General features: G+C 43.6%; 2 protein-coding genes across 4 annotated transcripts in view; both read right to left on the reverse strand.

The window, feature by feature from the left end:
• Positions 1–445: 445 nt before the first annotated feature.
• otoa (otoancorin) lies at positions 446–13,231 on the reverse strand. 2 transcript variants are annotated; one of them, XM_015950607.3, is made up of 31 exons: positions 13,185–13,231; positions 12,847–12,971; positions 12,231–12,378; positions 10,629–10,702; positions 10,458–10,528; positions 10,135–10,156; positions 9,661–9,709; positions 9,361–9,499; positions 8,852–8,914; positions 8,583–8,776; positions 8,373–8,506; positions 6,435–6,553; positions 6,219–6,358; positions 6,036–6,141; positions 5,718–5,927; positions 5,470–5,640; positions 5,249–5,389; positions 5,121–5,170; positions 4,066–4,186; positions 3,872–3,990; positions 3,651–3,792; positions 3,325–3,518; positions 3,169–3,259; positions 2,953–3,079; positions 2,682–2,866; positions 2,413–2,562; positions 2,191–2,333; positions 1,853–1,989; positions 1,683–1,780; positions 749–902; positions 446–659 (listed from the first exon to the last, which is right to left on the reverse strand). In XM_015950607.3, exons 2-31 carry the CDS (start codon positions 12,863–12,865, stop codon positions 592–594), a joined length of 3,579 nt encoding a protein of 1,192 aa, XP_015806093.3. In that variant the 5' UTR covers positions 12,866–12,971; positions 13,185–13,231; the 3' UTR covers positions 446–591. The 2 variants fall into 2 exon arrangements, with proteins under 2 accessions (XP_015806093.3, XP_015806092.3); XM_015950606.3 differs by having other exon boundaries at positions 446–662.
• Positions 13,232–19,999: 6,768 nt separating this feature from the next.
• The window catches only part of tmem67 (transmembrane protein 67), a 14,659-nt gene continuing 7,698 nt past the window's right edge, over positions 20,000–26,960 (reverse strand). Inside the window, exons 16-28 of one of the 2 annotated variants that reach the window (XM_015950613.3) lie at positions 26,948–26,960; positions 24,082–24,180; positions 23,722–23,808; positions 23,511–23,610; positions 23,306–23,445; positions 23,079–23,219; positions 22,919–22,999; positions 21,124–21,240; positions 20,923–21,039; positions 20,733–20,840; positions 20,539–20,641; positions 20,321–20,463; positions 20,000–20,248 (exon numbers count right to left, since the gene is read on the reverse strand). The exon at positions 26,948–26,960 is cut by the window's right edge and continues 86 nt beyond it. In XM_015950613.3, the coding sequence (XP_015806099.1) occupies positions 20,168–20,248; positions 20,321–20,463; positions 20,539–20,641; positions 20,733–20,840; positions 20,923–21,039; positions 21,124–21,240; positions 22,919–22,999; positions 23,079–23,219; positions 23,306–23,445; positions 23,511–23,610; positions 23,722–23,808; positions 24,082–24,180; positions 26,948–26,960 (1,330 nt within the window). In that variant the 3' untranslated portion in view covers positions 20,000–20,167. Of the gene's footprint in view, positions 20,249–20,320; positions 20,464–20,538; positions 20,642–20,732; positions 20,841–20,922; positions 21,040–21,123; positions 21,277–22,918; positions 23,000–23,078; positions 23,220–23,305; positions 23,446–23,510; positions 23,611–23,721; positions 23,809–24,081; positions 24,181–26,947 lie in introns of both variants that reach the window. The other variant, XM_015950611.3, reaches the window with a different exon arrangement.

Below are 26,960 nucleotides of genomic sequence, written 5' to 3' on the forward strand. Positions count from 1 at the left end.
GGATCAAGAATCACGGATGCTGTGTTTGCTTCACGGACGTAAAAAATGTGAATTTATTCTTCGGGCGGTTGCCACGGCGAGCGCGTGCGTGGACCAACGACCTTCTGGAGAGCAGGAAAATCAGCAATAATGTGATGTGTAGATACACACTATATATTTATTAGGACGAAACCTTCAAATGAATGGAAATTAACACTTAAAAAATGGACTCTGCTCACACCAGTTTTCATCACCGGGCGAGAGATGTAATCAGATTACTGTAAACAAAAGATGGTTTATGATGTCGGCTCTTTCTACGAGAGATCTGGATCCTTTTAAAACATTAAAGTCGTTTATTATGTTTAATCAAACAGACTTTGGTGATTTTTATCATCTTTATTGAGTTAAGTCAGTTTGTCCCCATTTATCTTATTACATATATTATATTCACACAAAGCATCAAACTCATTTATCACCCTTAAAATACTCTTATCAACACGCAGCTGGAAAAATGAACATTCAGAATGTTACCCTGAAGTGTGTGTGTGTGTGTGTGTGTGTGTGTGTGTGATTTTCTGAGGCGAACGCTCCTTCAGGACGTCGGCTCTGTCCTCACAGCAGAAGCAGCCCGATGAGCAGGAACAGAGCAGAGAAGACCGCCTCCACCCTCAGAGCTGGAGCTGCTGCACACAAACCAGACGTGTGATGAAACGAACGCCTTGACAGACCATAAACCGCTCAGATCCTGTTGTTAGAAGAACAAATCTACCTGAGGACTGAGGAGGAGCCTGTGAGTCAGCAGAACCAGTCGCCAACCTGTTAACGACCCTGAGCTGCTCAGGTGTTAGAGCTGCTCGCTGTCCGCTGGTCACCATGGCGGCGTTGTCAGGACCGAGATTCTCCAGTTGGGCAGGAGAGAGGGCCTGGTGGGGGGGGGTGAAGGTAAAGACGTGACTCTAGATTAAAGTACACTAAAGCCGGGTGGACATTGTGCGACTTTTTCACTTTTTTAAGCCGATTTTCCACGACATCGGGGCGAGTTTTGCGCCGAGCGGTCGTGTAGTGTACAGGGGGTTACGAGAGGCGATTAACACCACGTGACCAGCTGCCGATCAGCAGTCGTGAGCTCGCACGGACTTCTGGCGTGTTTGATATGTTGCTCGTCCCTCGTGAGGGTATCGCACTGTTGAAGCGGCGCCGCGAGCAGCTGCGACCCAAAAAGTATCAGAACCGCTCACGGCGCATGCGCAACCCTGCATCAACACCGCTCGCCCGCTATTTCCCTAATAACACACGCTGTTCGTTTTTGTTTCTACACGTTTTTTTACTCACAAAGATTATCAAGAAGGCGTGTTTGTCGTGTTCATGTCAAACTAAACTGATCACAAAACACAGATTTACTTTCTTTATTTCGTTTTCCTCATCCAACCCCCATAAATCCCTGTGTGTCCTCCTGCAGCACTCCCGAAGGACAACAGGCAAATCGAGACAAAAAAGTCTGACGTGTTGAGTAAAAACTGCTATTTTTAGCATATTTTTAGGGCCGACGTGTTGCTACCAGACGTACAGTGTGAGCGCCTGACTCGTGAGATCGGTCCTGCGAGGAAGTCGTACAGTTTGAGCTGAAGCTGAGCGCTACGAGTGAAAAAGTCGCACAGTGTTCAAGCTTAAATCTGACGAGGGCGGAGAAAAAAGCAACTCACAGCAAAGACCTGAGGAGGAAAAAGTGGAATAGAAGCTTGGTTGAGGAACGAGAAGACCGACGGGTCCAGAGAAGCCGCTTCATTTGCATTCAGCCCAGCTGTGGAGACAGACTGCTGCTTAGCATCAGGAAGGTCGCTTCACACAACTCAGACCGGTGAACTGATCTCACCGGTGATGTTTCTCAAGTCGGACACCAGAGCTTCGGTCCAGGTGTCGGGACTTCCAAACGAAGACACGGCCAGCTGTTTGAGTTGTTGTAGCACGTCCAGCGGACACGGGAGATTATCCATCGACCCCACCGCTTCCCTGTGACACAAACACACGAGTCCAGTGTGTGAGTGTTGGTCGGCCACCTTCAGTAACATCTGACCTGTATCGTCTCAGCTCGACAAACTCTCCACTGATCACTGAGTCATTCATAGGACTAGCGGCAAAAATAAGCTCACATGGAGACTTCAGTAGAAATGGGAGCAATGGAGTGAAATGAAAAGTGTTTGTTGCACAAACCTGAAGGCGTTCACGCTGAGCTGACTGATCTCGCCGGAGCTCAGACCGCAGAAGAACCGGTTCAGAGTGACCATCGCTGTGGAGTCCAGCAGCGACGCTGTCAGGTTGTTGTACTTAGCAACAGCCCTCCACACCGACGGTATCTAATCAGACACAAGCGGCATCGGGGTTATGGCCTGCGGGCTCGCTACGGTCGCGTGAAACGGTTTGTCTGTAAATGACCTGCGAATCCTTCCAGCCGCAGAGAGCGACTTCATCCAGACTGTCGAGGGGCAGCGGAAGCCCAGCCAGGTCCGCGTTGGAGAAGCCCTGAGCGATGCACCTCAGCTGCACGACGGCGCTCTCGTTCATCTGCGACACGGGGCCAAACACCTGCGGGAGCAAATGAAGAGTTAAATGGAGGTAAACAAATAAACACAAACAGGTAAAGGGGTTTAACCACAACAAGAGATGGAGGTAAAACGTGGGTCTAGATCTGGGATCCGTTTCACCTGGACTGCCTTTTTACTGAGCACGACCAGCTGGTCCGGGCTGTACCCAGGAACCGACCCGAGTGTGTCTACAGCAGCCAGGAAGGTGCCGTCTGACATCCCGTCCAGCTGGGACGCTGTCCAGAGGACGTTGTCCAGTCCCAGTTCTTCAATCAGAGCCGCGGTGGGTGCAGTCGTGCTGTTGGCTGAGGAGCACAGGCGGAAGGAGGAAAACGGTCACTGTTAATGAAGCGAGCAGAGGACGTGAACAGCTGACGGCGTTTTCCCTCACCTGCTCTCCTCCTGCGTGCTGAACTTGATGCAGCGGCGGTGGCAACTTCAAAGTACTTCTTTCTGAAAGCATCTGACATGCGGATGAGGTTTAACTTAAGGAACGCGAGACTATCCTTCATCCAAGGCTAAAGGAGACAGAGAGGATAAAATACACTTAGGACGGAAATTGGTGTTGGTTTGACGTAACATGCAGCAGGTAAGGAGGGTCACACACGGCATTGGGCAGAGCAGACGTGGCGTTATCATCCAAGAGGATGAGGGGACCGACTGATTCCACCAGCGCAGCTGTCCAGTTGGATGGACTCCTGCAGGAGATAAAGGCATCAGACTCTCATTCCCCAGAAGCAGCTCCAGCAGAAGTACGACCTACCCGAACGTCTGGGTGACCAGTCGGACCAGGTCGGGCCTGTGGAGCTGGGGGATGCTCTGGCAGGAGGCCATGGCCTGGAGGCTGAACTGGATCACATCAGGAGCCATCAGGGCAAGTCTGGAGGGCGGCGTCTCACACAGGATTGGTCCAAGCCTCAACACGTCCGCTTTGGTCAATTCAGACAGATTCTTCCCCTGAAAGTTCACAGAAGGGTCGTTTTACAGTCCTGCAACACGTAGCAGCATCACGCGGATGAGCTGAAACAGTCCTAGAACCACACGCGTGTGTGTGTGTTCGCTGAGGGCGATGGTCGTGTGTGAGCGTACGATCGTCAGGCAGAGCAGAGCTCTCTGTGTGAGCGCTAGACGAGACGGCGCGTTCAGAGGCAGCGAGTTCAGGTCAGCCGCCGCCATCTTGTCGAGGAACGCCTGGCACACGGAGTCGGGTAGGTCCTTCACCTTTTCAGGCCTGGGAGGAACAAAACGAGCAAAAACACGCTGTGACGTTAAAACTCGGTGTGAGGAGAGAACGTGTTTGGTGTTCTTACGTCATATAAAGTAGGAGCAAGTTAGGAATGGCAGCCAGCTCCTGCTCGGTGATGTTTCTGAAGTAGTCGCTTCTCTTCTGCTCCAAACTCTTAAAAAGTCTTCCTGCAGCACATCTCACCTGAAACACACACACACACACGGTCGTGATAACCAGCGCGTCTACGCGTGTGTGTTTTGTTCAGTAAACACCTACTTGAGTTTTGGAGAGCCACTGCGGCGTTTCTGCCAAGGCCTGAACCGTCTCCAGCAGCTGGCTGTCGTTAACTTCTGCGATCATCTTACAGGTGACGCCCTGCAGGACCGACTTCAGCCTCCTGTCTCACAGCACAGCAGCAACGAAACATCGCTCAACAGCAAACACAAGCCAGGAGCCAACACGGTCGTGTTTTATCGCACAAAAAGACAGAAATGAGTTTGTTTTTGTATTCAAGGTCATAAAAGTTCATCAAAGTATCCGCCGTTATGGCACCGTCACTCTGGAACCAGTTGCCACCCTCAGTTAGGCTGTCCCCATCTCTGCCAGTCTTCAAGAGTCGCCTAAAAACCCACCTCCTCCGCTTGGCGTTTCCTGAACATGTTTGATTTTGGCCCTCTATTATGTTGATTTTATCTCACAGTTTTCATTGGTTCACTTTTTCCCTTGTTTTACACATTTGTCCTGTACCAGAATGTTTCACCTTTTTTTGTAATTTGTAATTTGAATTGCTTTTATTTTCTGATTTATTCACTTTATTTAACTTTGTACTGTTCCATGTTCAGCGCCTTGGGCTTCCTGACAGGGTTGTGGAAGGCGCTTTATAAATAAAGCTTTGATTTTGATTTGATTTGACCGTTATTACAAGTTACATTACAAAATGTCATTTTTACTCATGAGTATAATACTGGTGAGTTTACAGGAACTAGAAGGGAGCCACATCACAGCATCTCTCCTCTGATTGGCTAACAGCAACACGACTGACTGCTCGGCAGCGTTGATGTTTTATCTCCACAAATAACACGAGCCTGGAGGAGTTCTGCTGTGTGGTGGAGTTGCTAATGCTAACGGTTAGCTTCTACTAGCTGAGACGTTCTCTGCTGTTTCCTGGATGCTAACCCAACAACAGCCTTCCCCGTCGTGAGTCCATGAATGTTAAGTGACAGCGACTCAGAGTGACTGATTATAATCAGAAATAATCATTAAAACTGGGTTTTCAGTGATCCACACCGTTTAAATAAGTATCTGAAGACCTAAAGCAGACGTCACCTCACCTGAAGTTAACCTTGTTCAGCTCGCGCATCTTCTTCGCCAGGTAAGCTGCCTGAAACACACAAGAGAAAACGTTCCTGAGACGGAAGCTCGCTGCTTGGGACTGCGCTACGGTTCTCGTGAGCGTTACCTGTGACACACTCCAGGTTTTATTCTCCACTTGGTCCAAAGAGGTGATGTTGGCTTTTTTTAGGTTGGTGAGGGAAACGCAACGAAGCAAAGGCCCAGGCAGCTTCTCCATCAGATCTGAGAGGCTGGCGTTCCCGCCAAGCTACAGGAAAACAAGATTCCCAAATTCAAGTCAGTAAGGATCGGCGCGCGTGATGCATCCGCTGGTTCCTTCCTACTCACCCCCTCCAGCACGGCCTTCAGCTGCCCCTTATTCATCTGCTTGGACATGTTCCTCAGAGCCTCTGTGTTAGCTAGGACATCTTGAGCTTTGAGTTTCTTCAGTGCACAGCTCGGCAGACCCGCGGCCACCGACTGAAGGGCCATCACGTCCGCGCCCAACACCTCCCCACACTGAGGAGAACCAGAGTGAGAGAAGTATGAAGACCGGAGCAGGAATGATCAAACGGCTGTTTTCTCCACGGGCTCACCTTCTTCCCGCCCAGCTGTTTCTTAACCAGAGTGAACATCTGGCTCCGAGACCATTCAACGCCCGGGTTCTGGAGGAGATCTTTGACATCAGCTGAGGAGAGAGTGGCCAGCTGCTTGGGCGGCACTAGAGCAACGTTACGGCCCAGGTCACGCAGAGCTTGAGCGGTGATGGGACCTGACAACACGTTTTTGATCAGGGCTTTCTCCAGCTTCAAAGGACAGAAAAGACAAGCGAGATGAAGACATTCACCATCGTGTCTTCTCCTCCAGACGAGGAGCACGGACGTAAAACGGTTCGGTAAACGTGGGAAAGCTACCTTAGAGGTTATGGAGCTGTCACAGCTTGTCAGCTGAGAGAGGAGCTTCTTGCTGAGGTCAGAGGTCAAGTTTGAAGCGCTGTAGTAACAAGCCAAGGGGCCAAGTCTGGGGAGGGTCAAAGGTCGAGGTGGTAATCACTCATGAACCAAACAGCTTTACAGTGAGAATGTAAGAATACGCACTTATCCAGATATTTCTGAAACTCGTTTGGACTGAAGCATTGCTGGAAGCTCTGCAGAAGCATCTTGGCTAAGCTGGGGTTCATTCGGGTCACTCCACTCACGGAGGACGAGAACTGGCCTGAGGTGAAGTAGGCACACAGCTGGAGGAGCGAGAGAATGAACGTTAGAAGAACCGTCAGGGTTAGGTGTTTTTCACGCCCGCACAGACAAACTCACAGTTCCCTGTGGAGAGGCATCGACGTCAGTGGGTTGTAAACTGGAGAGAAACGGCCCGATCATGTTCAGAGCATCCGAGTCTAGCCATTTCACAGTCGGTTTGCACGAAGCCAACGGTTCTGAGTGATGAAAGAGACTTAAAACAATGCACGTGCACACAGAGTAGAGGAGAAACGATTAATCAGACATCATAAAATAATGTTGCACGTCCTGAACCGCTCCTAGAAGTGCAACTGTCAGCCCAGCTGGTGGAACATCACGACAACAAACATACTCCGTGATTTGCATGAGTTCCCGGGCTAAAGCCTTAAAATAGGAGCAAACGAATGCAAACACAGAGGAGATGTGCAAATATGCTGGGACTTGCAAATGGATCACCAACAAAGCAACCTGCAGGGACACACCCTGGCCCATCAGGGTTTCTCTGCATTACTGATGAAACAACAGTTCAGCTGTGTATTTCTGTTTACTTCGCCTCCATGCTTCTGCTTTATAAAGGTAAAGATACATAATTTAGTTATTCAATCTCTTTTTAAACAGCATCTTCTGCTTCTGCTCTTCCTGTTTAAAACAGAAGAGAGGACTAAAAGCTTGAAGGTTTAAATCAGTAAAACGAGGCTGACCGGAGCAGTCTGAGAGTTAGGGCTGGGCAATGAATAGAAAATCTATCGTTATCGAAATTTCTGACTCTTATCGGGATAACTTTCCCACGTCAATACATTTGATAATAAAAAAATGAAAAGATGTAGGTTGGCAGCGTTCACGTCCCTTTAAGAAGCTGTAGCACCTTGGGTGGTTTTCTGAAAACAAAGCCGTCCTTTTTTACTTTTCACAAAGAACTCTGCCTCCTTTTCTCATCTGTTAAATTTATGGACAAAAAACAAGCTCTGGATTTGAATCATATGATTGCTGAACTAAATCTGTTAGAAAGCCCCTAAGGTATAACTTTTTTAAATGTTTTTTTAAATTATCTGTCTTTTTATTCATTTGTTTGCTTATTTGATCTGTTTGGGGTTTGTTTTTATTTTATTTATTTATCTGTTGTTGTTTGTACTTCCTGTTCATTATCCTTCTTCTATATGTTGGAATTCAGCCTGTTCTGGTACTATCTCATGTTGGTAAAACTGTAGAGATTGCCATAATTGTTGTACATTATATTTTGTGCAAATAAATAAAAAAAATACTTAAAAAACAAACAAACAAAAAACTTGGGTGTTTCTCAGTGTCCGGGCGCCTGGCCTCGCGAGGCGATGTCTCGTGAGGCCAGGCGCCTCAGACACGGTCCTTCCTTGGTCAAAGAAAACGGTTAAATGCAACAGACTTGCATCACGTGACCGCGGCTTCCAAAGCGGTCATGTAACGTCACGTGACACGGGAGATAACGTTATATTTTATACGTATAAGTTTCAATATAAATATATAACGAGCCTTTTACTTTTTAAATTGTGTATATGTTTATTAAATTAAATACATAAGTGAGTTACTACCCGCTAGCCACCGAAGCTGCAACTAACCAACCATAGATAACTTCTTTGGATAAAAAAAAAACATTTTAAATTAGTAGACTTACTTTTAAACTTGAAAACTGTCCCCGAAGTAGCTGCCGGCTTCTGATCCGTCGTCCTTTTAAAAATACCGCGGTGTATTGTGGGTAATTTTTGACCAAGGCTAGGCTACTGACACGCCTGTGTATCCTCGCTCAGCTAGCTAAACGGCTAACAAACGGAGAACACCTGCTCGGTAGGAGTCACGTAAAAATGTGACTCAACATAATACACGACACAGCTCCATCTAGTGGACAACTTTTGTTTCTGCGCACACCTGTAGTTATCGTCCTTTTATGGTTATCGAGGTGAAATCCTCAATATACCGTGACATTGATGTTAGGCCACATTGCCCCGCTCTAGTCTGAGGTCATGATGAACTCGGGGTTCTTACTTGGTTTAGAGTTGGGTGTTTTCTTCAGCGTGCAGCTGAAGTTGTTCTGGACGATCTGCTCTCTAGCCCAGTTCAACACCTCGGCCCTCTGGTCCTCGTTCAGGGTGCTGTACACGCTCCGCAGCGTGATCATCCTGGAGTCAGTAGGAGTTACCGCTTTTAGAAACGTTGATAAGAAGCTGTTGACACAGTTTTACAAACCAAGCTCACATCTGTTTCAGCTTTTGTCCGTCTATGGTGGCGGGAAGGTTCATCACTGCAGAGGAAACGTCCAGCAGCACAGATCTGGCGGCTGACAGCAGCGTGTCGTAGTCGGCTGAGCTGAAGGTGCTTGTACTCGGTGATGCTGCGGTCGCCCAGGACAGAGGAGCCACAAACGCCTCCATGTAGCATTTAACTTGCTCCTGCAGGAGCAGAAACAAGAGGGTTAAACCAGCCTGAGTAAAAGCTTAAATGGGGTTTTGCTGTATTCTACTGACAGAAGAGTTCCTTATCGTCCTTATCATGGCAGGAAGATAACTGCAGTTCCACATGTTGCTCTTCTGAAAGACAGAGAAAAAGAACGAACTCACAGGTCAGGTGACTCATTTCAGGAATAAACCCACAAACTAATTATATGTAGAAACTTCTGTTCTGGGTGGCTGTTTCACAAAACCTCGATGGGGGATAAAGCCAGGATTTTCTGGTAATCCTGGTTTAGTCAATCCCTAATTTGATTTCACAAAAGCGGTGATCCACACGTCACCATGGAGATTTATTCTAAACATGGCACCTCCTGACCAGGTGAACATGGAGCGTGTCTTCATAGCTCCGCCTCAGCCTGGTGTGGAGTTTATGAAACCAAATAATCCAGGATGCTCTAACAGGGCTTGGTCAAGCCTAGCTTCCTGCTGTAATCCTGGATTACTGGATCCTGTTTTAGTGAAACCACCCCTCGTCTGCAGCGTGAGCACTACGTGTGTTTTACTGCGGGTCAACGTCTTCGCACCATTTTCTCTAAGGCCTCCACGGGGATTTGGCCAGGCGGGTTCTTGCTTGTGGCCGCGGTGAGGGAATTCAGCACAGGAAGAAAGGTGGACAGGAGGCTGTTGGACTGGTCTGCGGGTTTTCCTCCTGCAGTCAGGACACTGAAACACAAAACACACCAACGTGATGAAAACAAGCGCTTTGCTCTGAGACCTCGGGCCAGACTCACATTTGATCTCAAATAAAAGTCTAGTGAAGGACGAATGTCAGCCACTTTTGCCTCAGAATATTATTTAATTAATCATATATAGTTTATAAATACCTGCTGTTGAAGACGCTGCTCATCAGGGTTGCTGAAGGTGCAGGGTAACCTGTAACCATCATAATCCACAACGCCTTGCTGTGATTCAGTTGCGACTCAGAGATTTCACCCATTTACCATCTCCAACAGTCATATATTTAATATTAATTTAAAGAGCAAGTCACCCCCAAATCAACTTTTTTTTCTGATAAACTAGAGGTACCCTAGAACGTTAGCTGGTACCATATGATGTCACAATGTTGTCGTGAGCCTGTGTGTGTGTGTGTATTTGTTAGCGGCTCCGCCCTCTCGGTCTGTCAGGCAACAGCATTTGTTGCATTTTTCAAACAGGAAGCGGGAGTGGAGTAATACTCTGGTAGGGGGGGTGACTTGCTCTTTAAAAATGTTTAATTGATGAAGCTTCTAAACAGAACAGTGTATGAACCACTCACACAAAAATAAATAATTCAAGAGAGGCGTAGAGCATTTTCTCACCTTTAGTCTGGCATTTCATCATCTGACAAAAGGAACAAAAATCTTGATTATGTATTTATAGTAAAACGCATCTCATATCTCAGCACACTAAATACGTAAACGTGAGTAAGATGGTATTTAGAGCCACAACCGAAGTAAATGAGCTGCATTGTGAAATGGTTGTTCTAGCAGACGGGTGTTGCAACATCTGTGGCTGAAGGGCGGAGGTGTAAAACTATTCTTTATTATAACTAAGTATCCTCATTAAAATGTGTTGGATGGCTTTCATTCCTCTGATGAAGCCAGCTACGTTTATTACTTATGATGGTCCGTGAATTTCATACCAGCTTTTTGCCGATGAAGACGACGTCATCTACGGACATCACATTTGAAGTCTCAGCTGGGCAGACGGTAGCTATGGGGCATTATGGAGCAGAACACACACAACAGCATTTATAACAGCATTATAACACTCTACAGCAGTAGGAAGGAGGCTACATGTGATGGTTACTAACCGACGACCGAGCAGGCCACAGCGAGCACAAACAACCACGTTCCTGCCTTTGGAGACATGGGGAGAAGCTTCAGCCTGTAGGACGGAACATTACAGACATGTGAACATCAACACACGCAACAGCTGTGAACGATGTCGTCTAGCTTTTATTTCTGTGCTTTATTTTAGTGCTGCTGTCGAGGCAGATGGCTCCCTTGATGGATTGTCTTTCGTTACCTGTCCAATCAGAGCTCAGTCTAGTGTTTACTGTGGTCTTTTAATGTGTTATGCGCACTAGTGTGTGTCTGTGTGTATATGTGTATGTGTGTGTGTGTGTGTGTGTGTCTGTGCGTATATGTGTATGTGTGTGTGTGTGTGTGTGTGTGTGTGCGTATATGTGTATGTGTGTGTGTGTGTGTGTGCGCGCGCCTGGGAATGGTTTGTGGATTGGGGGGGTGAAACTGTCATAATTGTTTTAAGTGTGGGAAAAGGAGGGAATGTGGGTTATATGGGTCATTTTTTCTGTTAAAGAGCAAGTCACCCCCAAATCAACTTGTTTTTGCTGATAAACTAAATAAACGAGTGTCTGATCGTGCTGCAGACACGTGTCGTCAATAATTTGGCACTTCAGTGCATCTTAGTTAAAATTTAAATATTCTGTCTGAACCTGTCAGTGTTGCGGTGTCGTCAGGGAAAAATTCTGCACTGTGTTTGAATTTAAATCTGCCACTGCTATTGGCTAAGAGGCATGCTATGATGTTAGCTGGTACATTATGATGTCACAATGCCGTTGTGAGCCTGTGTGCGTGTGTTTTGTTAGCAGCTCCGCCCTCTCGTTCTGCCAGGCAACAGCATTTGTTGCATTTTTCAAACAGGAAGTGGGAGTGGAGTAAGTTTGTTGTAGGGGGTGACTTGCTCTTTAAGCACTTTGTGTTGCTTCCTGTGGATGAAAAGTGCTATATAAATAAAGTTTGATTTGATTTCTGCTTGTTTGAACAGATCCGTTCCAGTTTCATAAACTGGGGATGTTGGGAGTTCTGTCGGATGGCTGTGGTTGCCATGGAGCCCGTTTCCATGTGTGGAACTTCAAGTTCTACTTCCTCCTTAGAGGATCTGTAATGGTTCTCTTCTGGTAACCTGTGCTACCCTCCCTGAGGGAGGCGTGCTAGACTTTTGAGGATAGCATCCATTAGAAAACAGATTTGGTAATTAGCATCACCTGTTTTCTTCAACTGAACTCCTCTAGACTGTTTAAGATCACTTTGACCCCCGTGTCATCGAGTTTCTCCTACAGGAAATTTGAATACCATCATTTGCTTATTTATTTTAAATTTGCTTGCTTTCCTGTAATTTGACTTCTGTATACGTCCAAAGCAGATACGGATGAGTGCCAAGTAAAGGACGGTGAGTGAGCAGGTTAATGCTGTGTAAAAATATTCTTTATAAGAGAAAAGATGCTACTAAACATGTATTATTTGTTCCTTTACCAGCTGATTACTAGTTTCTATATGAGTAATCTCACCTGTACAGGTTTCAATACAGTTACAGCAAACTTTAAACACCTGACACAAAACTGTAAAAGTCTATAAATCAGTGACTTATGAAGAAATGAGCTCTTACTTACAGATTCGGTGCCTTCTCCTTTTCAGAAACTAATGCAGACAGAGAGAGGTGTGTGTCGTTCTGCCTCCGTCCCACGTCTGGTTGGATCTGACCTGGATGGGTGTCTACCTGTCCTGTCTTGTTTAGAGATGTTGCGTGACACTGTTGGTCTGTGGGAGGGGGAGAGAGAGGCGTAAGGCAACAGATCGGAGGTGACTAACTGCGCCGGTATTTGTTAGAAAATGGTGAAATAATATTATTTATCATAAAACCAAACTGACCTTTAAATAAAAACAGAAAAAAGATGAGCTGATAAAATAAAATAATAAAGCTAATAAAATACACGTAAACACAAACTGGGCTCAACTCAAAAGAACATGTTGGCAAAGCAACAGATAATTATGTGTGAGCACATTTTTAAAATGCCTCTAGTCAGACAGACTATTACCTAAGTTACCTCAGCTGTTGCACAGGATAAAATTGCGTTATTTAATACATCTCTTCCAAATTTAGTGGGTGATGTCAGGAAGTGTGTAAAACCCACAAAACCACCTCTCTCTCGTTAAATCAGACGTGTTCGGTGGGATCGGACTGGCAGTAAACAGAAACGGGTTCGGATCATGTAAAAACATCCGTACTCCGAGCATGTTTCTGCATGTTTCTCCGTCCGCCACCACCCTCAGAGGAGAACACGGTGATCACTCAGCGCTGTCGCTTCTTTCTGTGGAGGGGGCAGCGTGAGCGTCAAGGGTCGTGAAGTGATCTGAACGGAAAGACAAAAGCTTGGATTATTCCTTAAATGAATATTAGTAGATATTTCTACATTAACAGCTAAGCTGCTGTTGTAGTGATTCCCATCTTTCTGGAATAGATCCCAAATTAGACCAAATAAGATGAAAACTTAGCCATATCGCTGTGTTACTCATCAATGTGTGACGAACCCTGACCCTCTCTGGGAGGCAGAAACAAAACTCACCTGCAGCAAATTCTCGAATATTCGTCGGTTTGTTGAGAATCAATTTACTGTTGGAGGAGAAAAGGAGATTAGAGGAGTAACGATACAAACACTAGTTTACTTTTATGTATCATGTGTTTTATTTATCTTTGCTGTTTTCTGTTTAGTCAATTGTTTTAATGTATTTTCTGTACAGCACTTTGTTCCTGTGCTGGGTTTTTTAAAGTGCTTTATAAATAAAACTGGATTGGATTGGAAACACGGTCCAATTTAATAAAGACTGTGCAACAGTTTCAAAGGTTCAAATTAACTTCAGATTATCCCGTTTTCTAACCCTAATGAGATTTGTTTCAAAGCCGGTATGGAGAAAAGGCTGCAAAAAGCACAGAGTTTTCCAAATGTTGGCAGATTTGAATCATTTTATCATATTTTAATTATTTCCACGAGCAAGCGGTTTCATCCATACCAGTGGAATAATCTGTCTGTAGAAAAGGCCGTTCTGTGTTTAGGCTTGAATTTATTACTTTTTATAAATATTCAGGTTAGTGACAACCTATGGATTTATTTATGTTAGAGTTGTATGTAGAAAAGCTGCTTTTCTATGATGGACTTTTCTACAAAGAGAAATAAAATCTCTGTGTTGCTACTAAACTCTGAACGTGAAGAAAACGGCTTCATTTTCCATCTTTTATTTTAATGAGCAGCTTTGTGGTTTTTATTACATTTCTCCAGTGAGAGGCGCTTTCTTTGACAGCCTGGGTTCTGAAAAGTTCACACTTATAAAACATATATAAATATAAAACACCTCCACAGAAAAGCATCAAACGTTTTTTCTTTCCCTCAGTAGTCTGAAGTGATTCTGTACACATTTAATCGATCTATTTATTTCGTTATTTATAGAGAATTAAATGTTGGTAGTTTTGTTTCCTTCAGAGGGCAAACATGGGAGATTTGATCGCACCAAAAGTACTTCTGACTTCCTCATAACCAAAATAAACCAAAGTTAACATGAGAAAAAGGAGCAAACCTTATAAAGGCTCCTATCATCCCCCCTAGCTCAGGGTGTGCTCTCAGGTACCTCTCGTTGTCGAGTCTCGTCTTGATCTGAGAGGCAAACCAAAAAGGAGTAGCCGCTAGTTGATGCTAGCTAGTTAGCCTTTCCATTTTCCTTAAACTTTACCTTAAACTGTCGCAATTTCTCTTTCTGCTCGTCACTCAGTTCACCGAAACATGGCCTCTGTGAAACACCTTTGTCTTCCATAACATGTATTTTTGGGGTGGTTTAATGACGAAGAGCACAATGTGTTGTTGTTTATTTAGCAGAAAATCGAAGAAGCGATGTTGCAGCAGCGGTTGCTATGGAAACGACTGTGCAGGGCTACCCCCCTCCTCTTGTTCACAAGAAGAAAAATATCAAATTTTTTTATTTATTCTATTTTTTGTGAAATTGTTCTTAACTGTACATAAATGGTGTGTTTTCATTGTATCGTGTACATCACTTTGGGCATGATTAATGTAAGAAGCTGCTTTATAAATAGACGATGATGATGATGAGAACAACTAATTAGTTTAGATACGAATGGTAAATATTCTCTAAATGGTTCTAGCCGCCGCCACTGGAGGGCGACATTTCAATTTGTGGCTCTGTAGCTAACTAGGGTAGCATCGTCACGTGACGTGGGTCAGATTAACGTTAGAGCGAGTGATTATATGCCTTCACTGTATTACACACACACACACACACACACACACACACACACACACACACACACACACACACATATATATATATATATATATATATATATATATATATATATATATATATATACATATATCTATACATTTATACATATATACATATACACACACACACACATATCCACACATTATACACACACACATATACATATATATATATATATATATATATATATATATATATATATATATATATATATATATATATATATATATATATATACATACATACATACATACATGTAATAATAATAATAATACATTTTATTTAAAAGCGCCTTTCAGGACACCCAAGGTCACTTTACAGAAAACACGTGATAAAATACAACAAAACAATAATAAAACCCAAACAAGAAAAAACAAAGAGAGAAACAGTTCAATAAAATCAGAGGTTGTAGGCAGATTTAAACATGTGTGTTTTGAGTTTTGATTGGAAAAGGGTAAAACTGTCGATGTTCCTGATGTCTGGGGGAAGTGAGTTCCAGAGTCGAGGAGCAGAGCGGCTGAAAGCTCTGCTCCCCGTGGTAGCGAGACGGGCAGAAGGAACCGCAAGATGGATGGAAGAAGACGATCTGAGAGAACGGGACGGGGTGTGAATACTTATAAGGTCTGAGATATATGGAGGAGAGAGGTTGTGGATTGCTTTGAAGGTATGGAGGAGAATTTTGAAGATGGACCTGAATTTAACTGGGAGCCAGTGAAGCTGCTGGAGAACCGGGGTGATGTGGTGAAAGGAAGGGGTTCTGGTGATGTATATATATACACATACATACCACATACATACATACATATATGTACATATATATTTATATAAAGTATATACATATACTTATATATACACATATATATACATGCATTTATACATACACACACACACACACACACACACACACACACACACACACACACACACATATATATATATATATATATATATATATATATATAAACAGTGGTGTGAAAAACTATTTGCCCCCTTCCTGATTTCTTATTCTTTTGCATGTTTGTCGCACAAAATGTTTCTGATCATCAAACACATTTAACCGTTAGTCAAAGACAACACAAGGAAACACAAAATGCAGTTTTGAAATGATGGTTTTTATTATTTAGGGAGAGAACAAAATCCAAACCTACATTGCCCTGTGTGAAAAAGTAATTGCCCCCTTGTTAAAAAATAACCCAAATGTGGTGTTTCACACCTGAATTCAATTTCTTGAACTTGCTGCCAAACTTCAGTCAGAAACAGAAGATCCAGGTTTTTAGAGAGAATTAAATCATTGAGCAGGAACAACTTATTGTTAACAGAGCGGGTATTTAATAGAGCCATGCTGAGTGAGGTGGAGGAATCAGAAACTACAGAAACAGCTGGAGTTAGTGGAGGTAAACTAGCAGGGTTAGATCCACGGTGTTTATAAAAACCACTTATGGAGGGAACAGGAGGAGAAACCACTGAGGAATGAGGGTAAAACGACTTTAAAATCTTGGACGGAGAAACCGCGCCGCAACTCAGCCTTGCGGGAATGCCGTAGTGGCGCTCAGTGGGCCACAGGACACAGGAATCACACAGCAATTCCACCTGAGACAGAATCATTAAAATTAGAATCAGCTGTTGTTCAACATGACATAACTGTCATGATTATGAGACTAACAGACTTTTAGCCAGACTGAAAAAAATGTTGCCATTCAGCGAAAGGTGGACAGTTGAGTTCTCTAGCATAGTCATACGCCTTAGGAGAGTAAAAATGCAGTGTAGTTGCAAATTTTCAGAAAAGATGATCTTTTCTTCTGATTTATTTTCTGAAACAACTCTTAGGAACACCTTCCAAACCCTCCAGAAGAGAGGCACATCCAGTTGATGTTAGGAGTGTCTTCTGAAGAATTTTGGTGACACTTTTCAAAGAAGAAATTCTTGCCTTCAGTCTCCTTGTCTTCTGGGATTGCAATCTAATCCTTTTCTGAACTACACGTACCTTTTCATTTGCTGACAGAACTCTACTTTTAAGCATTTTGGGAGACTGTGATTTGATAGCAATGGTCACTCAGGATGCTATTTGGCTGTAATGGCACAGCGTTAAACTGACCAGGGTCTGAGTCATTCTGGTGTTGAACACTGTGACCACACTGTGTGTGTGTGTAAAAGCCATGTGGAGAGTGTTTGTTATTTATAAAGCATATGTTGTCAGATTTGATCCAGAATCCAGACTTTGAAAATATATATTTTAATTACAGTTTGATTTATTTGACATCAGTAGAATGTTTATTATTTTGTTAATTTCTCCTTAAATGCCAAACGTTTTAGTTTAAAATGAATATTTTTCATTCATCCCAATACATAAAGTTACACATTAAAGACTGACATAAAGTTTGTTTATCAGAATAAATATCCATAGAATTAGATGGAAATTAATAACGTGATTGTTTCCCCATCTAAACAGCCCCGGCCACAGACAGTTCAAGGGAGGGGGAAGTTTTTCTAGTTACACAGCAATGTAGCATCTGTATATTATACAGCTAATGCTTCAATTGTTTCAATCTTAACCAAAATATGAAGTAATGTGTTTGTACCCTGGAGTCCGTGGTGAAGTGATGACTCTCAAAGTGCACAAGCGGGAGTGTGAATTGGGAGTCTGGCACTCTCTTCTTTGGTTGCTTACCCAAAGGTCAAGCCTCTCTGGATCACCTAGAGGAAAACTTCATACAAAGAACTACTTAATAAGCATATGGGTTTAAAATACTTAATAGTTTATTATGGCCTGTAGTAAAAGGTCTAAAATTAGGATAAAGAGTAATACAAAATGCATAATTATAAAAAACAATATAAAACCAAACACTTGAGTCTATCGCCTTATTGGATAGGATACGAACCTTTTAATAATCATTTTTATTAACTAATTTCCACTTTATTAAACTGCACTAGTTCCCATGAGAACAAGGCACCCGGTCGTGGCTCTTTGTGGACAAATTAGTTATTTAGTCACTCCCCACCACCACGATTTTACAAATATGCAAAAAACGGTGTCTCCTCACCAGCGTGAGCCTCCAAACTGTGAAGGTTGGTCTCCAAACACAAACTTTAAATTCATGCATTTATCTCCTCTTGTAACACTTTAACATGTTTTAAAAGGCTTGTATCATGATAAGTTACCCCTCCCAGACCAAAGACAGGTCCAATATAAGATAAAACATTATCATAAACACTGCAGAGACGTCATTATTTATGAAATATAAGTTATTTTCCTGAGCCATTACTTCAGCCAAGATATAACCATGCTGTCTCATGCAGTCCTATATGTGTAACACACACACACACACACACACACACACACACACACACACACACACACTGCAGCATGTTAGAATCTTTTGAATGACTAATTTAACTACACTGAACTGCTTTTGTAATACTTTAATCTCTTATTCTGGAGTAAAATAAAGAAACAAGTTAAATCATCACATATCTGTGGCATCAAGGAGCATCTTCTGAGTTCAAACACAGGGATGGAGCACAATGTTTACACCTGAACAGTATCAGGATGTTTTAACTCACAGAAGCCTGCAGGTCTTCTGTTTTATGAGCAGAGCGCTGAGAATCCGCTTGTTAGGAGCGCTAAACGTTATTGGAGCGGTAGGGAAACATTTCAAACACGGAAACGAGTCTGGTTACCGACCCGAGCATAATTCTGATGACGTCACACCGGTGCACGAAGGTGCGGTTCCAACCCACAGGGGAGGAGGGAGAGAGGAGGTAAACAGCGAGTGGATCACAGGGACTGAACTGATGTTTTTGAGCAAAACTGCGGTAAAAATGGCTGTTTGTCCTCATTATCAAGTGTACCCCCCCCCAGGTTTAGATGCGGTGCTCATGCAGGTGTCTTTCTGTTCCGACGCTGCTGCACGTAATATTTTTAATTTATTAAGCCTACAATTTATTTTTACTCAGTAACGGATATGATTTAAAATGTAGCGAATTACAATTATTTTTTTAAAACGTACTCGAGTAAAAGTAAAAGTACAGATTTTAAAAACGACTTAAAAAGTATAAATATACAAAAAAGCTACTCAATTACAGTAACGTGAGTCATGGATGTAATTTTCACTTTAGAAGTGGGGGGACACGGGGGGGGGGGGATCTTTACAGTATGCTCTAATGGGAAACAGGCTTCAAAACAAACAGTTGTTTTCCAGTTGGTCCTCAACCAGTGTCAATTTAATATAGCGTAATATTGTTTTCTGATGGTAAAAAGTGCAGGGGTCAAAACTTGACTTTGGACAAAGTGGGGGGGAAATGTCCCCCCCCCCCCCCCCCAAATTACATCCATGACGTGAGTAAATGTAATTCGTTACTTTCCACCTCTGGTCTAAGTTTAGAGACTGAAAATCACGGAACAGTTTCCAGGCCAGACCGAGGCTCTACTGAGGCCTTTCCACGGAGCTAGCTCTGCGGTCACGTGGGTCTGATGCTCATTAATTATACAGAATTTTAGGCTTTTAATACACTTAAACAGAAGAATGAGAAAAAATTCACCCCCCTCAGAGTTGTCATGAGTGTAAACTAGATCATTTAAACCAAAACATGTTCTGGTACCAGGCTGTAAACATGTTTATTTCTGCTGTGAAATTGGTATTTTTAACATGGGAGTCAATGAGGATTTGCTCACTTCTGACACCAGCCCCTAGTGGATGAGGGTGGAACTGCAATTTCTGTCACTTCCGCATTGGCTTCAATTTCAGACCCTCATTGTGGGGGGTTGTTTTCCTCTGCACAGTCGCTGCATGGGAGTATCTCTTGACCAGCCTTGAGGACTCGAGGGGCCTACGACCTTTGAACTTCAAGAAGTCTAACAACTTGCCATCCGTGCTGCCCATAGGACTTTGCTGCCAGCAGGTTCTCCTGAGAGCCCCCACCACACTGGCGTTGGATGGGTTAAGATTAACTAACTAAACGTCAATAAATTCATATAAATAATAATACATTGGAATCAGTCAAATAAAACCAACAAATATTTGTAATACACAATATAGAGCCTGATGATTTTAATATAGTTGTAATTTTACTCAGTAAAACAAACAAAAGATGCTTTTTAAAAACAATTTAATCAGTAAAAACATAGAAATATTTCCAGAACAGAACACGTTACCTCAAAAGAACTGTAAAAGCAATTTATCAAAACAACACGCATGTGAAAAGTAAACATCTGTGTAGGAGAAGCCGCCAAATGATGCCATAAAAAAACAAAACATGTTCAAATCAGAAATCTTTGATCGACCAGTGTTTTGTTGATGAGGTTCCTTCTTCCCAGGCTGTTACGGATGAAGCGAAATATCTGCAAAAGATTTTCAGGTAAATGCAAATTCCTAGCACAATCCAAACTAAAATTCACACATGGCTGACTGACCGTTTGCTGCACGTATGTGAGAACAGCTGCGAGCACGAAGCTCTGAGATCCCAGGTCGACAACACAGAAGAACAAAGTGTCGAAGATCAGCAGCGTGGCCTCGTTTCCATAAAAGAGCACATCGCTGAAGGAGTGCGCCTCGTCTGCAAAGGGAGATGCGTCACGTGCACACGTACGAACGCGTGCAGATGAAGACTAAATCAAGATGTGTGTGTTACCGTTATAAAACAAGCTTTTATCAGTGGCTTCCATGAACTCCATCCCTATGACCCGCTCCATCATCAGTTTGTCCCTCACAGCGTAGTCCATATCCGGGTGACCCTGAGACAACGCGACACAAAAACCAACATTTCCAGAAGTTTTATTCAGACACAAATGAAGTGTTTGCTTTCCTGAGGTTATGTCTACTAACATGGTCAATGATGGATCCCAGGAAGTGGTTCATGGTGTTGTAGGCTCGGAACTGTAGCTCTGACAAGTTAGCAGTGGACGCGTCTATCAGTCGTGAGGGTCTGCTCCTCTGGAGAGCAGGAAGAAACCAACCATGTAAACCCAGCTGTGGGTCATTTGTTGTAGCAACGATGACGAATACAAGCCCTGACCCTGCTGAGTGAATCCTGTATCCGGTCATACTGCATCCTCAGGCGGTTTGTGATGGACACCTGAAAGGTCTGAATGTCTGAGTTGGGAACCAGACCTCGCTGACCACACAGGGACTCCTTCAAAACATGAGACACGTTTCATTTTATTTATGCAACATCCATTTAACAGAAGAAAACACCGGACTGGGGGTGTGAACGTACTCGCTCTCTCTTCAGATTGTTGTTCATTTCCTCCATGTTTGTGTCGGCGTGTCCGTGCACCGAGCGTCCGTGGATGTAGTAGCCGAAACAGCGACAGGACAGAAGCAGCACAGAGACCTCCACGAGACACACACGGCGGATGTGTGTAAAGCACTACAGCACAAACTGGAACAATTGCAATCTGGTGCAAAACCTCATAAATGTCAGTGATTCTACTTAAAAGATGAATGCCTCGGCATCCTGAAGCACAGAAACGTGTCTCCGCGGCACATCCTGACCGAGGTTAAACACACGGACACACGGAACAAGAACAGACACAGGCAGGCCACGAGAGCGGCCGTTAAACTTGGAACGGAACGGAATGACTCTTGTTTTTCCCTTCTTTGCTCAAGACTAGTCCGCATGAGAGATGGTCTCAAGGGCTCATGCATTCCTTCTAACCTGCTTATTTTCAGCTCAACAGAAGAATGAACTCTTTTCTTTTAATTAATCAAAGAACTCTATTTTAATAAAGCTGATCCATCAAAGTGCTAGTCAATAAATAAGATGTGACCGACCTGTGAAATCTAAATATTAATTACTTTATTATAATCCTATAGAATATAATAAGTACTGTGACTTTAAGGGTTCCAACAGGACTCATTTCACGTAGCGTTAAAAAGACATGACGCATTACTTTCACTGATCCAATCAGAATCTTACAGATCTGACGGAGGCGTGGTTTTGATGGTGTTTGGTAATTTTCATTCGACAATAAACCAAAACATCCGACATATGAAACAACGCCACGTCAGCTCTAACGCCAGTTCAAAGCGTTCCAGAGAAAGTGACGGAGTGGCCAATCCTGATCTCTGCTCTTTAACTGAAAGAACAACGACAAGCTGAAGAATTTGTTGCTATACCAACTGCGGCAACCGCTCCTTTCAGAACAAAAGCTGAACCATCAAGACCCAGGCTTGGGTCTCACCAGACGCCAACAAATGGTCGTGACCCGGACGTATCCCAGGACGGGTGGTCGGTTGCCGTGGCTTCTTCTACAGGCTCCGGCTCCATAAGGTCAAGCTGGACCTCTACACCTCCTGATCTAGACGGGGACTTCCGCTAAGGGTATGTAGACCGGCAAATGGTGTCTCGTGTTTATGAACCTCCTAACCAAAGCTTAACGCAAAGACAACACCTTCAGTTCCCATCAGAACTAATCGCTTCTTCGGATTAGCCGGTTCTGATTAACATCACACGTCATCCATTCACCGTCTCATCCACCTTAGTTACACCATACATGTAGTGTTTAAAGTTAGTCTAGTTTAATTTGTTGGTAATAAAATTCTTAACTTTTAAACCTGACTCTCTCTCCTGTTGTCTCTGAGTGAATACGAAGCAGTTATCTAATCCCTGCAATAAAAAGATCCAATCTGCTGGTTTAAATAACCTCACAGATCCGTACGGTGGATTTCATATTTCCTATGGAAACCCACCCCTCATGACTCATTAAATAACACCTAATCTAATTCATTACAAACCAATACATCAGATACTAAATCCAGATGTTTCAGCCTTTATCTGTAACTGATGATTATGGCGTACAGCTGATGAAAACCCCACAGTCAACAACAAGGTTCAATATTCTAGACTCAGTGTCCCACTGATCAGCTGATGAATCCAGAGCACCTGCAAAGGATTCCCGAGCCTTTAGATGGTCTCTCAGTCTGAGCTGGATTACTGACATAAATGGACTTTTTCCACTTTCACCTGTGCAGGTAGAAAACGTCTAAAATAAAAGCGCTGGTGTACTTACATTACTGACAGAGCAGAGGTCTACAAACTGGCGTATTTTGTCCTCCACAAAGTGCTCATAAAAGACAGTGAAGAAAATCACCTACAGGACCACACAGGAGAAGAGAGGCTTGTACGATCTGTCAGGAAGGTGAAAGGTCAGATAGAAGTGTGTGATGTACCTGCAGAAGCCCAATGCAGAGCCAAAGTGTAGCTGCCACACCATACCGCAGAGTCAGGCTGTAAGGAGGGGTGTAGGCCTGTGGGGGGCGCTCCAGAGTTGCCCAGGGGTCTCTTAGAGCCAGGTTAGAGAAACCCAGAACCTTAACAGATGTCAGGCATGAAGAAAATAAGCATGACAAATCCTTCAAAAGGAGCAGAACAGCTGTGTTTTTTATTTTAGGCGTACTTCAAGAAAGAAGAGCACTGCAACAATCTGAAAAGTCGGGCTGATCTTGCGGACGGTCTGGAGCTCGTTCCACTCGTTTGCCACAAAGTAGGTCCTCCAGATGCTGACTGGAGCGGAGTTGTGTCTGGTCTCCTCGGTAGCTGAAACGACAGTGATGAATGGCTGCTTAACCGCCAAACAAACATCACAGTAACGAAGCGTGTACCTGGCACAGATCTGCTCGATTTCGTTCGAGGCCGCTCCCAGTCGATTAGGAATATATCGACTGACACCTGCAGAAAAAGCTTGTGCAGAAACTGGACAGCCTGGACGCAAACACAGAGAGCAAGACTTCTTTTTAAAAACAAAATGAAAATAAATGTGACCCAGTTGAATGAATATGGGTATTTATGCATCTATTATGATCAGGGACCAACCTTCAGAGCAAAGGCACAACCAACGTAGGTCACAAACGGCTCCTCCTGAGAAGGAAGGGGCAGCAGCACTGATACGAACTGTTGGGCCTACACACACACACACACACACACACACACACACACACACACACACACACACACACAATCGGTTCAGAAGCAGCCATGAGCAATCAGGAAGTGGAAGAACGGAGGGATTCAGATTTACCTTCAGAGTCTAAAGAATGCAGAAGAGAGAAGATGAAGAAGACATGCAAAGACACAGAAAATAAACTTCATCTACAAACATTTTCAAAAAGATGGGGAGGGAAAAACCAACCAATGAGAAGGTTAAGTTACTAACCATCACTAAATGAGACACACCTTATAAAAGATGAGCCAGTATAGACCAGTTCCCACAGTGACAGCGAAGAAAACGTTGGCCAGATCTCCGGCGTAAAACAACAGAAACTTCAGTATGGTCTGAAAATATTACAGAGATATTAATAATAAATCATTTGTTTTATTTCTAGTTTATGACTTTTCTCTGTAGACCGTTAAAGCAGATAGAACGGTGTTACGGCTGCCAGCCTGGCCAGTGGGATGCAGGAGACAAGATCACCCAGCCCTGGTGATCAGCCTGACTCCGCCCCTCCTCCTCCTCTCTTCCAGGCTGCTGAGGAGCACAGCTGAGCTGAATCCTGCTGATGACCCACACCTGTATCCACACCTGGGATAAAAAGGCTGTGCCTTCAGCAGTGCAGGGGTTCTGCTGTCCTCCAGGCCTCATTTTGTTTTCAACCCCTTTGAGTTGAAGAGTTTTAACTCTGATAGTGGCCGTGTTCGAGATGAGCCAGTTCTGCGCAGAGTAGACCAGCGGCGATCGGCGAGCAGTGCATGCCGGTTAGATTTGTGTCCGACTTGCTCTGACGTCATGCATACGTAGGCAACGATATCCTCGTGAGATCAAGGCGGCCGCAGATTTTGGAGCAAGGCGCTGCAGTTGCTCTCCCTCGGCTGCAAAACCTAGAGGATGACGGGAAACGCCTGGCTCTCACCTGATCTAAGATCTGATTGGTTCACATTTGATCCAAACATCCGGTGGTAGAACATGAAATGATAGATGGTCACATGTATTCTGTAAATCATGTAACGTTGATGATGACAACAATATAGGCCATAAAGAGGAATGTGTTTTGTGTTCTTTTGTCACGTTTCCTATGAGCACACTGAAGCTACAGCTGATAACCTTCACTTATTACTACAGTCAGGTCTTCATGTACAATACATGATATCCACAAGCACGTGAGGATGTGTTTCAGCTGCTACCAGGCACCAGAATTAAAATAAATAATTAAACAAGTATGAAGTCTAACGCGACATCTTCATCCATCGTCACCCGCGAGCTACACATGTAGGGAAATCTGTCCGACTTAAACGCCGGCTTTCAGCCACGCCCCCTGCTGCGTCCGTCTGCTCTCGTCTGTTTTCCAGACGCGGCGCAGCTCAACTCGAACACGGCCAGTTTAAACTCTGAGTGATCCAGAGGGTTAAAGCTTAACTCTGAGTGATCCAGAGGGTTAAAGGTTAACTCTGAGTGATCCAGAGGGTTAAAGCTTAACTCTGAGTGATCCAGAGGGTTAAAGCTTAACTCTGAGTGATCCAGAGGGTTAAAGGTTAACTCTGAGTGATCCAGAGGGTTAAAGCTTAACTCTGAGTGATCCAGAGGGTTAAAGCTTAACTCTGAGTGATCCAGAGGGTTAAAGGTTAACTCTGAGTGATCCAGAGGGTTAAAGGTTAACTCTGAGTGATCCAGAGGGTTAAAGCTTAACTCTGAGTGATCCAGAGGGTTAAAGGTTAACTCTGAGTGATCCAGAGGGTTAAAGGTTAACTTTGATACAATTTTATTGACTTCGGTTTTAAAACACCTTCTGTTCCGGTAAAACGTTTAACATAAGTTTCTAACCAGGTGTTTTTATAGCTGGTCATTGGTCTTTTAAATGTTAACCTTTCTGAGAGTCTTTTTGTTTAGCATTATCTTTATAACGCTCGCCATCTGTTTGCTCTTGTTTTTAGAACCTTTTACAACAATTAAAACCATTTTAACTCCACTTTCGTATTTCTAATGTCGCCCCCTCCTTCGCATTTTAACACCTCCTGTCGAGGACGTAACCAACGGTTTATTCTACTGCTGCACAGTTAAAGGTGCAGCGTGTAAGAAGGGAGTAATAGTGACATCCTGTGGTTAAATTTGGTTACTGCAGTCACGCTCACTCCTGTTCTGTGAGCTTCGTGGCTGCTAACAGTTACGGATCAGCGCCAGAAGGTTCTAGACGACAAGCAAAGATGAGTCACTCAGAGTGAGTTGAAAAGTAGATAAATACATGGTCACATCTGGCGTTTGCACTCTAGGGTGTTTTACGGTAGGTAGCACTTACTACACTTATTATGGTAATTAGCCTCCAGCATAGAGGAAGTGTTGTTTTGCTGTTCTAGTTCTGAATCGCTCATTTATGAAGTAAAACGCCACGTTTGACTCATTCACTTCACACACACTTCACTGTAATATCAAGATATTTTTAGAGCTGACTGTTTGCTTCTAATTCACCGTTAGCATTGTTACCTCTAGCCAGTTTCACCTGACGTTACACAGGGTATCTGCAGGTTTAAGGGAGCCAAATTTAAGACTTTTTAAGACCTTTTATAAGGCCACTTTGACCAAATTTAAGCTATTTTTTAAATTAAATTTAAGCTATAATTTCCAGCTGTTGCCTGGAACCGGTGCTAACCACGTCGTGAACGTGGGATTAGCCATCCAGTTACCATTAAACTTGCACTTCCCCATGGCGCAAGCTCCCACTAGCGTGCTCATCTAAAAATAGCCCCCTTTCACAACCAACCGAATGTGTACGGTTCCGCTTACGCCAATATCATACACAAAAAATGCTGAACTAACTAGAAATTCACGAAACTTTTATAGAAATAAAAGAATCTTGTTTATTGGGCCTTTGGTCATTTAAGACCTTTGGAAATTATTTAAGGATTATTTGTCATTCTTAAGGATTTTTAAGGCCTTAAATTTGGAAAAGCTAATTTAAGACTTTTTAAGACTTTTTAAGGACCTGCAGATACCCTCATTAGAGTAAAAAGACAAATGTGTGTGTGTGTGTGTGTGTGTGTGTGTGTGTGTGTGTGTGTGTGTGTGTGTGTGTGTGTGTGTGTGTGTGTGTGTGTGTGTGTGTGTGTGTACAGGTGCATCGATG

This window comes from Nothobranchius furzeri, chromosome 5, assembly GCF_043380555.1.
Source record: "Nothobranchius furzeri strain GRZ-AD chromosome 5, NfurGRZ-RIMD1, whole genome shotgun sequence".
Lineage (NCBI taxonomy): Eukaryota > Metazoa > Chordata > Actinopteri > Cyprinodontiformes > Nothobranchiidae > Nothobranchius > Nothobranchius furzeri.